The 11,383-nt window shown below is 33.6% G+C and overlaps 1 protein-coding gene across 1 annotated transcript; it reads left to right on the top strand.

Annotated features, from left to right (window-relative positions):
* The first annotated feature begins 10,303 nt into the window (after positions 1–10,303).
* LOC126617754 (ethylene-responsive transcription factor ERF023-like) lies at positions 10,304–11,083 on the top strand. Its single transcript, XM_050285832.1, has one exon. The coding sequence runs from the start codon at positions 10,346–10,348 to the stop codon at positions 10,904–10,906; it is 561 nt and encodes a 186-aa protein (XP_050141789.1). The 5' UTR covers positions 10,304–10,345; the 3' UTR covers positions 10,907–11,083.
* The last annotated feature ends 300 nt before the right edge of the window (positions 11,084–11,383 follow it).

The raw sequence follows: 11,383 nt of genomic DNA, 5'->3' as shown, positions 1-11,383 counted from the left end.
GAGGGAAAATTGAAGAGTTGGGGGATTTTTAAGTGCACGTTTGCACGAGGAAATTTAAGATTATTAAGAAATTTTAAAATGATAGAAATTGAAATGATAAAATTTTATTTTTTAGAATTTATAAATTTTCTTGTTTGGTTAACCTAGAAGAACAATAGAATTGAATACGGAATTTGTTATTTTTAAACTCTCAATCATATAAATTGGGAAATAACACATATTTACATGGAATTTGAACTTGGGAATTGAAGATCTCAAATTCCAAGTATTTTTTCCACATGAAAATTCTAAATTTCTATGTTTATGAATCCAAATAAAGAAATTAGTGCATGAAAATTTATAAATTCTGACTTTTACCAAAATTTCAAGTTTATTTTCTGGAGGGATTTTTGGTCTGCGAGTGAAACTGTGGAAAGCAGCAATGCTAGAAAATGTGGAGATGCTTTTCCGCACCCTGATTATTCCCCTCTAAACGGCGGCGTTTGGCTGCCCTCAGGGCCAAGGCAGTTAATTCATAAATTATAAGAAAACTAATGAAAAGGGTTTGAAAACTTTGAGTTTTAATGATAAGGACAAAATAAAAGGTAAAGTGAATAGTACCATATTTGATTTTTTAGTGTAAAAATATGATTTTTCGTTAAAACTCCCTAAATTATATCACAGGAAAGTATGTCTTGAAAAGGGGAAGGGAAAAGATTTAGTGAAATTGTTTTCCTAATATATACGATTTTGGGAGGATGATATCAGTTTAAAATTTCTTTTGTTTCCTTTGCCAAAATAAAGAAAAGTAAATGAATAGAGGGAGGCCACCCCTTCCAGGCCAAAGTTATACCACAAGTTTTTTTTTAGGACTTATACCAACTGCAATGGTTGGGTTAAAACTCAAAATTTAAGTTTTAAACTCGCCTAAAGTTTCTACAATTATTGGGCTAAAAAAATGTTTTGGATCTTATTTTCAGGCCATATTTAGCCCATAAAATGAGCCAAAATCAGTGTCTAAGACCCAACGTTGGGACCCAGTTGCTAACGTTGTCGACCGAGGAAAGGCCAACGACTATTTTTTTTATCGGACAACCCACGTGGTTGAACCGTCAACCAACGGTCAAATTCATTTTTTTATTTTTTTAAATACCAAATTTGTAAGTCCATTAAATTTAATAGTTGAGATCGAATGTGCGCAAATATAACAAGAGTGATAATTGAATTTCACCAACCTCGTTTGTTTGAATGGGAGTTATAATTTGTATATGTTTGTTTAATTGAAACTTTATCCAAAATTTCAACCGATCAAAAGTAAAAGGAGTAGCCACACCTCAACACCTCCTCAACTATTTATTAATGAATGAAATGGCTATTTGTTTACCAAAGTGGGCTAATACCCTGTTGGGCTCTTATATAAAGGTCTGCGTTTGTAGCCCACTTGGAAACAACAAAAAGCCCATTCCTGAAATTGGGCTTTAACATTTGCCAGTTATATTAATGGGCCTTTGCTAAAGCTGACCCCAATCAACCCCAACTGGAATAAGAGTACGGAGACCTAAACCTCCAAATTATGGATCCGACTAGGTTACATATAAGCATTGAATGCATTCACCATCTTGACCGTTAAATACATCCAACGATTGAGAAAAGGTGTTTTGGAAAATAAGGAACAAAGAGGCCGCTTGCTACATGGTACAAACGATGCTGTACGTCAACTCTTTTTCCTTCCTCTCTCTTTACCTCCTTTTGTGTCCTCCGCATCACTTATTCTCATAAACGAGAAACCAAAACGTTTTTTTAGTCAAAATAGTCTTTGAGATTTGCATAACTCTTTATTTTGGTCTCTGAGATTTGAAATCAATAGAAGTAGTCCCTGAGTTTGTTCACTATCAATCATTTTGGTCATTCAATGGAAAATCTTCATTAAATAAGACTAAAATAACAAAAATACTCTTTATTTTTGTCAAATCATTTGGCCAATTGTTTATTAAATTGATGGTATTTTATCATTTGGATCCTTATTTAAAATAATATTTTCAAGAAAATACCAAAATAATTGATAGTGAACAACCTCATGACCATTTTAGCTAAAAAGCCAAACCAAAATGAATCAATTCCATTACTAGAAAGGACAAAACTCTACCCTCATGTCCGACGACCTTGACATGTAGTGATGGAATGACATCGTCTACACTAGATGGTTGATGTCGTGGTGGTGGTGATGGTGGTGGTTTAAGCCTATGAGCAACGAACATGGTTGCACGAAGAACATGACACTTAATTGAGATACGACAATGACATCGTCCTACACTAAGACCATCTCATTATTGGGTTAAAACCTAAAATAAGTTTGAGTTAAAAACCGAAAATTTGAGCAAATTTAATCTAGAATTTAGGCCAAGGCAAAAAGGCAAGCCCACCAAAATTTATGTTTTAACAACTTTTGAAATTAAGAGTTGATATAAGTAAGGTTCTAAAAAACACTAGGTGCTAGTCGAGCGGCGGGTTAGGCGAGCGCCTAGACGGATTTAGGTAAATTTCTTGTATATCTTGTAAATAAGTGTATACTGACACTTACAAAAAATTATACTTACATGAAATCCCTGAATAAAATAGTAAAAGAATAATAAAATGCGTATCTAACAAGTCCAAAAAATCAATAGCACTTGATGCTATGAACTGACAGCCTAACAATCTATGTTTTTTTAATGACAAAACAATTAATAGCATTTAATGCTATGGATGGACTGACAACCTTTTTTCTTTCAGAAAAGTCAAGATATTAGCTGTCCAAACTTGAATGGATAGAAACAAAAAAAAAATTAAATAAAATAGTTTGAAAGTGATCACGTGGGTGTGGAAGGAAGAGAGAGAAACTAATTAAACTAATTTTCTCTCATCTTCTTCCTCTTCGCAAGAACACCAACCATAAGCTCATGAAGTCCAGAAAAACTAGAGCACATCTAATCTGCATTCATCATTTCTCAAGTTCAAACACAGAAAAAATTGAAATTCCTAGACCGCCTAGGCCACCTAGTCGCCCGCCTAGGCCGCTCAGGCCGCCTCAGCGCCTGCCTAATCTCTGTCCCGATTTTGCTCCCGATTTTGCAGTAATCCCGGCGGTTGGCCACTGCCCATCACCTAGGCCGATTTTTAGAACACTGGATATAAGTGTTATAAGGTGATGAAGTTTAATTAAGTTATAAAATGCTTGGTAGTATGTAATCAAAATTGTGTTTTTGGATACCTTTTTATTAACAAAAGTAAGATTTTCTATCCATAGAGAAGAAGACAATGTCTCAAGAGTTAAAAAGACTTGTTAGAGAAGAGGGGGCTATTTCGTATCAAGGTTTGGAAGAGAGGCGACTCCTTGGCATAAGCACTAAAGTTACTCCCCAATCTTATGATCAATTCGAACCTTCTAACTACTCCTATCTTGTAGCTGGCTTTGCTAGATCTGATGAAAGTAGGTGAATCAAAGGATATCTCAGAGAAGCAAAATCATTCTATGAGCACTTGTGCCATTTTATGAAGAAGTCCTTACATGTGGTTAGCAAAGTACTTACCTGGCACTGGTGCCTATGAATTTGTTTCAAAAGCTACTACCCGCGATCCTAAGCCTATTTTAGAGACCATTTCACTACACAGAAATAGAAAGATCTGACTTCCACAACTACAACTAAGACACGAACAACTATTTACATAGTGGGTTCTAAAATAAGCTACTTCAACCATTCGCACAAACCTCTTTGACATCGTTCACTCTACTCGAAGTAATACAAAACTTATTCCTTCCTGAATCAGAAAATGATGCTTGTGCTTTCACAGGGATTGGCACAGAAATACAAAGTTCTTTCATATTTCCATTCTTTTAAGGAGAAAGAAGAAACAAGATTGAAAGGTTGAAGACTAGTGATGGAATTTGGTTAATGTAAGGAGGCTATCAATAACTTACATGTGGAATGCTTTACCTTTTTCTTGAGCTTAATTCTGATTCCATGATTATGGACTTCCTTAAATTATTTATTGTCATTATTGAGCAGGTTGATTTGAGGTAATAGCGTGAAATTAAACATGCTTTATTCTCTATTGGCCCACTCAAAGCCCTAGGACCTGATGGGCACCCTGCTACTTTTTTCCACAACTACTGAAAGGAAAGGGATCATCTTCAGATCCCTTCCTCCTAATTCACAAAGTTCGTGGATCTGGATTTGATGGATTAGAAGGAACGATCCGGAGAGGATCCTTCTTTTTTTTTTTTTTTTTTTTTTTTTTTGTAAGACTGGAAATATTTCATAAATTTACTATGAAATTTCTAAACTAAAGTATAAGAAAATTATATAACAGGTGGAAGTACGTCAATGGGCCACCAAATGATGGGGCCTAATAGTGAAATGTGACTGCTATTTTGATGTTATCTGATTTTTTTTAAATAAAAAATAAATGTACCTAATGCTTACATGTATGGTAACCAATTTCCCAAATTATATGAAATTAAAAAAAAAAAAAAAAACAGTTAATCGTAGGTGGTCTCTAGGAAGAAATCACAAAAGTCCTACGCATCAAGATTTGGATATTTAAAATTTGATCTAACAATTATAATTATTATAACTTTTAGAGAAGCCTCTTATTTGTAGTCGTTTGATCAAATTTCAAGGGTCCGAATCTCTGAATCCCTAGGATTTGGTGGGAGAGATCCGGATGGGATCTCTTAAATAGTCTCTTGGCACCAGAACCTCCAAACTTTTCCTTTTTTGGCGAGAATTGAATCTAAGATCTCTTACTCAAGTAAATAAGAATATCACTAGACCGTAGTATTAAGTTGCAACAAACATTTTTTTTTTCTCTCTCCTAAAATTTCAAATTTTGTCCCTCTCACTCTCCACCTGGCCAGAATACATTGGACCAAAATGTATAGCCCATCCATCCTAATCAGGCTCATTAATTATTTGGTATTCGGACATTGTTTAACTTTCCTTCTATTTTTTTTTTTTTTTGGGAAACTACTTTCCTTCTTATCTAATGACGGGGTTATAATTATACACCAAAGTTCTTACTCTCACATTCATCATAACAATTTTACAACATAGATAATGCAGCTTGTTTGGGTGAAAATTTTCCGAATTTTGTATTCTTTTTAACTTTCTAGAATCAGTATATATGTTTCTGTTTTGACTAATTTAATAATTTCGCATGATTTTTTTTTATAGGAAAACTAATATTTTAGCCAAGTACTATTTTAGAAAATTTTCATTTTCTTGTATTCCTTTGAGAATCAGCAGAATTACAGACGTTGTTATTCTAACATTCTTCTTCATATGAGAATCAACATAATTGAGGAAGATCATGCTCATCCCGGTCAATTTTTATTTCGCCCGCTACGCGATACATCACTATACCTCCTTTAGACCAAACAAAAATACTGAAAAATGAACTAGTAAACAATCCCCTGGACCCTATTGATGCATCAAATTAAAACAATCCCTTTCCCACCGGCGTTGGCATATATCTTTCTACAGCAAAATGGGGTCCTCTGTCTAATCTCAGTTGCGAAAAGGTTCAATCATATACCATTCAGGACCATGCTTAAAATTAAAATTGTGACATAGACATCTACCCCCTTATAATTTTCCTCCACATGCCATCGTTCTTCCAAAACATTTCTTCACGTGTTGCATACACTTGGGGTTTCTACTTCTGTGGTCGAAATAACAACACATAAAGGTGCACCACTACGTACCCAACAAAGTCATTAATTTAGAACCACCCCCCCCCCTTCCCCTTGGGGATTATGCCTTCTTGCATATACTTGCTCATTCACACAAAGTTCTACGGCATCCCGGAGTCGAAGAATGGCTCAACCCCTGTCCAAAAGCATCGGTGTTTGAGTAGTTAGATTGAGATTGTCAACATTTGGTTATATAAATTTAGCCGTCCAATGCTCCAATGTATGTGTGTATTGTAAAAATTCTAAAGAAAACTAATGAAAATGACTTCAAAACTTTGAGTTTTAACAAAAAACCATCCTATAATTTTATTTAATGATAAGAACAAGAGAAAGAACTTGAAAATCTAGGACGAGCATCTATCATTAAGTTTCATAAATAGTGTAGTATCGTTAAGTATCATAAACAGTGTAGAAAGTTTCATAAACAGTATTGTATCGTTAAGTTTCATAAACAGTGTAGTACCATTAAGTTTCATAAACAGTTTGTGTGAGAAGGGTGTAGGTCCGCGTGTCAATTTTTTTTTAAATATTAAAATTATGTCTTTTTCATTAAAATTTAAGTTTTTTTGTCATTTTATTAAAATTTAAGAGTTTTTCATTAAAATTTAAGTTTTTTTTAATTAAATAAAGTTATAGCATGGTTTTTTTTATTAAGACTAGCCTCTCTGCACGCACTAACGTTCATGTGAGAGGCATTTTTGCATCACGGACGCTACGCGTCCCTAAAGGTGCATTGTGATAATTTTTCTTCCATTGTAATGGTCAAGATATATTTTAAATGTATAATGCAAAGAGGAACTTTTTCTTTACCATGCACGTCCTAAAAAGTTGTCATGTTTTTCATTTTCACTTTGCGTAAAGTAATGATTTAAATGTTAATCATGCAATTGTCAAACAACATAGAATTTTAAATGCAAGTTCCTACCTAAAGTCCATGAACAATAGCAAATAGCATTCACTTTCCAACACATATAAACATAATTAAAATTTACAAAAATATTAGTAGGCCAAATTCCTGGATTAGAGGAACATAACAAAATAAAAAAGATAGTGTAAAACAAAAAGTTTAATTATCAAAAATATAAAATAACCAAAAGAAAGAAAGGAGCAAATTCCCTCACAAATTGCATACCAATTGATTGTTTGCAAGAGCATTCTCTCTCTCTCTCTCTCTCTCTCTCTCTCTCTCTCTCTGATTGAGGCAAAAACCAAAATGGAAAACCTAATAACAGTAAAATACCAATCAAGCATTCAAGAGAAAGGAGGAGAGACAGAGGGAGAATTCCTGACTCTAGGAGTGTGCTTGAAATGTTGTAAAGCCCTAAAATTGGTTTAGTTTAAAGTTTAAGTTCGTATGAGTAGAAAAGCAAATGAGAAAGAATACACATATGAATAAAATTAGATATATAAACCTTTACCATCCTAACCACTGTGGAAAACCTTCTTTACAGCTAGAATCATAGAAAAAATACGACTCTTCAATACTTTTTTAACAATAATTAGGGCCTATGGTCATAAGAAAAATTAGAATGTTCGAAAGACAATATACTTTGTAGGCTTGTAGCAATTAAAAGATTAAACAATTAAGTGGAGAATTACTTGTTAGAACTGAAAAATTATTACAAAAAGTTTGAAAATTGCCTAGTTAGATACTGAAAAAGAGAGTGATGAGATGGAGGATTTCAATCAAACTAAAAATTTGCAACATGCAAATGTAGTGGGGGTGAAACTCTTTGGAATCATACTCTTCCTCTTCATACTCTTCGCCATCCTCATCGTCCTCATATTCCTCATATTCATTGCCTGACTGACCATATTCCTATGCTAAAAGAACAGTAAACAATTGTCAAGCTAATCTCTACCAAAAATAATGGAGTATCAAAATAAAAAATTTACATACCAAAACGTAGATAGATGAAGATTGGAGATTTACTTACATCTCTATCATATCCCGCAGTTCCCATTCAAAATTAAAAAAAAATCATAAATAAATCCAATTTTCAGATCATACCCAAAAAGGGAAAAAGAAGGTGAGAGATTTGATGATACATTCAACTGTTTTTTCTGGATACATGATTTTCCATGGCAATTTTGTTAATCTGGTTGGGAAAATTGACTGATGAAGGCGGAAGAGCATTTTGGAGTTGAAGAGAAAACTTTTTTTTTTTTTTTCTGCGAGAGTGAACATAAACCGATGAAAAAGAAACTACAAGTTATTAGTGAGATAATTGTTGTTCTTATTCATCTCTAAATACTGGTGGTATGTGGATGATTAGTGTTGAACCTCCCACCAAACTCATTTCGTCGAATCTTTGAAGGAGAAAACTGCCCACTACTGCAGCAGTTTGTGATGGTTATGCTCGTCCATTCTCTTTTCTAATTTTTTTTAATTTTCTTTTTTTATATGTACTGTAACTTTTATTTTGAACAATACTGTAACTTTTTTCATTTCAGTGTTTTTTTATATATATATTTTTTTACACATGTGGTAAAGATGATTTTTTTTTTTTAATTTGTGTCCTTAAATTGCCCATTACTGCGTATCAGTTTGTGAGGGTTAAGCACATTCATGTTTTTCTTTTTCTTTTTCCTTCAAGTTTTTTGTTTTCATTCCAACATTATTTTAAATTTTCTAATGTTGAATTTTTCTTGTAACTTTTTTAATTTTAGGTTTTTGTATTTATATTCGTTTTTTACATATATAGTAAAAAAAAATTAATTTGTGTTTTTCCATTAAAGTTTCCATTTTTTTTTTGTATTTATATTCGTTTTTTACATATATAGTAAAATTTTTAATTTGTGTTTTTCGATTAAAGTTTTCTATGTAGTTAATTTTTTTTTACCAATTTGTCCTAGTTTTTTGAAATTTTTTAGGTTTGATAGTGAAGAAAACATAGGGGTGTTTTTGGTATTTTGAAATGCTTCACCTATTTGGGCTTTTCCCTTTATATATATAGAATAGATAAACTTAGTCCAAACCATTTTCATGAAAGTTCCCTTTTTAACCTCTAACTCTTGGGTTTCGTGTAGGATTACTGTTTCACTAGGTTAAAAAATTGAAAATTAGACTCTCTCCCTTATAACTCATTTAATTTCGGCTTCAACCCATCACATTTATTTTTCATGAGAAAAATCTATTAACTAGGCACCAACTAAGTAAGTTTCCTTTACTTGCTTGATGACTCAAATTATGTATCTTCCTTGATTTTATACGACGATTAGAACTGTTTGTTTTTTAAGAGCATCTCCAAAGGAAATGTAAAATTTTAATGGATTTATAAACTCATAGATTTTGGGGGGGGGTGTATTCAATTGGGATTTTGAGGGATTTTAATTCTTTTAATAAATTTAGGGGTATTCAATTAGGATTTTAAGTGATTCTCTGAAATTTAAGGTGTATTCAATTAGAATTTTAAGATAGTTTATTAAAATCCTTAGAAATTCGGATGTATTCAGTTATGATTTTTAAGAAGTTTATAACATTCTAGGTGTATTCAATTAGAAATTGATTTTAAAGAATTTGAGAAAGTTTAGGAATTTGAGGGAATTTGAGAGATTTCGTAATGTATTTTAAGCATCCACAAATCTCACATCTCCCCATGAGATTTCGAGGGAATTGAATCAAAATTTTATATGGAATCTCTACAAATCAATTAAACTCCATAAAAATCCATGGATTATAAATCCATTAAAGTCTCTCAAATTCTCAATTGAATACACCCCCCTTCATGGAGTTTAATTGATTTGTAGAGATTCAATATAAAATTTGGATTCAATTCCCTTGAAATCTTAGGGGGAGAGGTGATATTTGTGAATGCTTAAAATACATTATGAAATCTCTCAAATTCCTCAACTTTTTAAAATTCTTTAGAATAAATTCCTAATTGAATACACATGATGTGTTATAAACTTATTTAAAATCCTAATTGAATACTCTTGGATTCCTAATGACTTTAAAAAACTATTTTAAAATTTTGATTGAACATGTTGAATTTTAGAAAATCACTTGAAATCTTAATTGAATACCCCTACATTCATTAAAAGAATTAAAATACCTCAAAATCTCAATTGAATACACTCCTAAATTTGACTACCTATGTGACATTTTGACATCTTTTTAAAGTTTTGCTCTTCATTAGATATGTCAAATTAAATTATTATAATAAATGTTTTAAAACAAAAACAAAAAACAAATAATAATAAAATGCATTTATAATCAATTAAAAAAAGATTTGAAGCTGTTGTCAATTTCGGTTGAAAAATATCATTACTATCTTTTTTACTGTTAGTGCTAATTTGAACATTTTGACATTTCTTTTGAGATGCTCTAAAAAGTATTGTTTTTTCTTATCATACTTCGTAATTTTCTTGGCTTGATGAGGGAGCTTTTTTAGTCGTAAATGTTCAATTAAATCATGCATACACCCTTAAAGCTGTAGAACCCCACCATCACAATCAAGTGATCAACAATCACTCGGCGCACACATGTCATTGAAATAACCAGTCCATTGATCTATTATGCAAGGGCATAACTGACATTTCACAGGAAACTATAACTTATAAGGCCAAAGGCCTAGACAAAGTAACAAGTGCGAGTGACACTCCCCTTCAGAGGAGAGGGTTCTAATATTGTACATGGAACAACCACCATACACTGAAGATGACCAGAGCACCACCACCATCAACACCCAAAAAGCCGACTCGCAAGGTGGAGGCACCCGCCACCCGGTGTACCGAGGCGTCCGGAAGCGGAGGTGGGGGAAATGGGTGTCCGAAATTAGGGAACCGCGCAAGAAGTCACGCATTTGGCTAGGTTCTTTCCCCGTGCCCGAGATGGCAGCCAAGGCCTACGACGTCGCCGCCTACTGTCTCAAAGGCCGAAAAGCACAGCTGAACTTCCCCGAGGACGTCGACCACTTGCCCAGGCCCGCCACGAGTACGGCTAGGGACATTCAGGCAGCAGCAGCCCAAGCAGCACATAGAGTCATCAAGTCATCACACATCACCAAGAAAAATGACGACGACGACGATCATCACGGTGGATTGGACGGTGGCGATGATTTTTGGGGAGAGATTGAGTTGCCTGAGTTGATGAACAAAAGCGGGTGCTATTGGAATTCATGTGGCTGGAATATGACTGCGTTTTCAGGTGATGCAGCGGCGGTAGCATGTCCGGAGGGAGAGGCTTGCCTCTGATTAAGAAGTGTTGGGTGTGGTTGGTAAGGCCATTTATGTGTACTTATGTGCTTGTTTAGATCATCAGGTTTTCAATTAAACCACACTTAAAATCGAGCACAACTATCCCGTAAATATGTGAAAATTTGTATATGCATGCATGAATAGCTATTAAATTATAGTTAGTTGGTTTGATTATTTGAAGTTTCTTTCAACAAGTTGAGTTTTAAAAAAAAAAATAATGTATCCAAGTTTTTTACCCAGCTAGTTACTAGGCTCCCAGCCTAACCCCACAATTTTTGGGGCGCGAGAAATTCTAGCATTTGTTAGGTGAGTACCGTGGGAGAAAGTCAAACCTCAGACCAAAGACCTCACCGTTGGACCAACACGTCTTAGGTGTTCAACAAGTTGATTGTCATAAAACCGTTTCATCATTCCACTCATCACTCATGAAGAGATTATTAATGATCCTTGATGCATGGATTTGTTCCTAATTTT

The sequence above is a fragment of the Malus sylvestris genome, chromosome 1, assembly GCF_916048215.2.
Source record: "Malus sylvestris chromosome 1, drMalSylv7.2, whole genome shotgun sequence".
NCBI lineage: Eukaryota > Viridiplantae > Streptophyta > Magnoliopsida > Rosales > Rosaceae > Malus > Malus sylvestris.
This window is presented reverse-complemented; position numbering and strand designations above follow the sequence as displayed.

Excerpts from the sequence above, each read along its gene's own strand:
- LOC126617754 (XM_050285832.1), top strand. The coding sequence starts at position 10,346 with ATGGAACAACCACCATACACTGAAGATGACCAGAGCACCACCACCATC.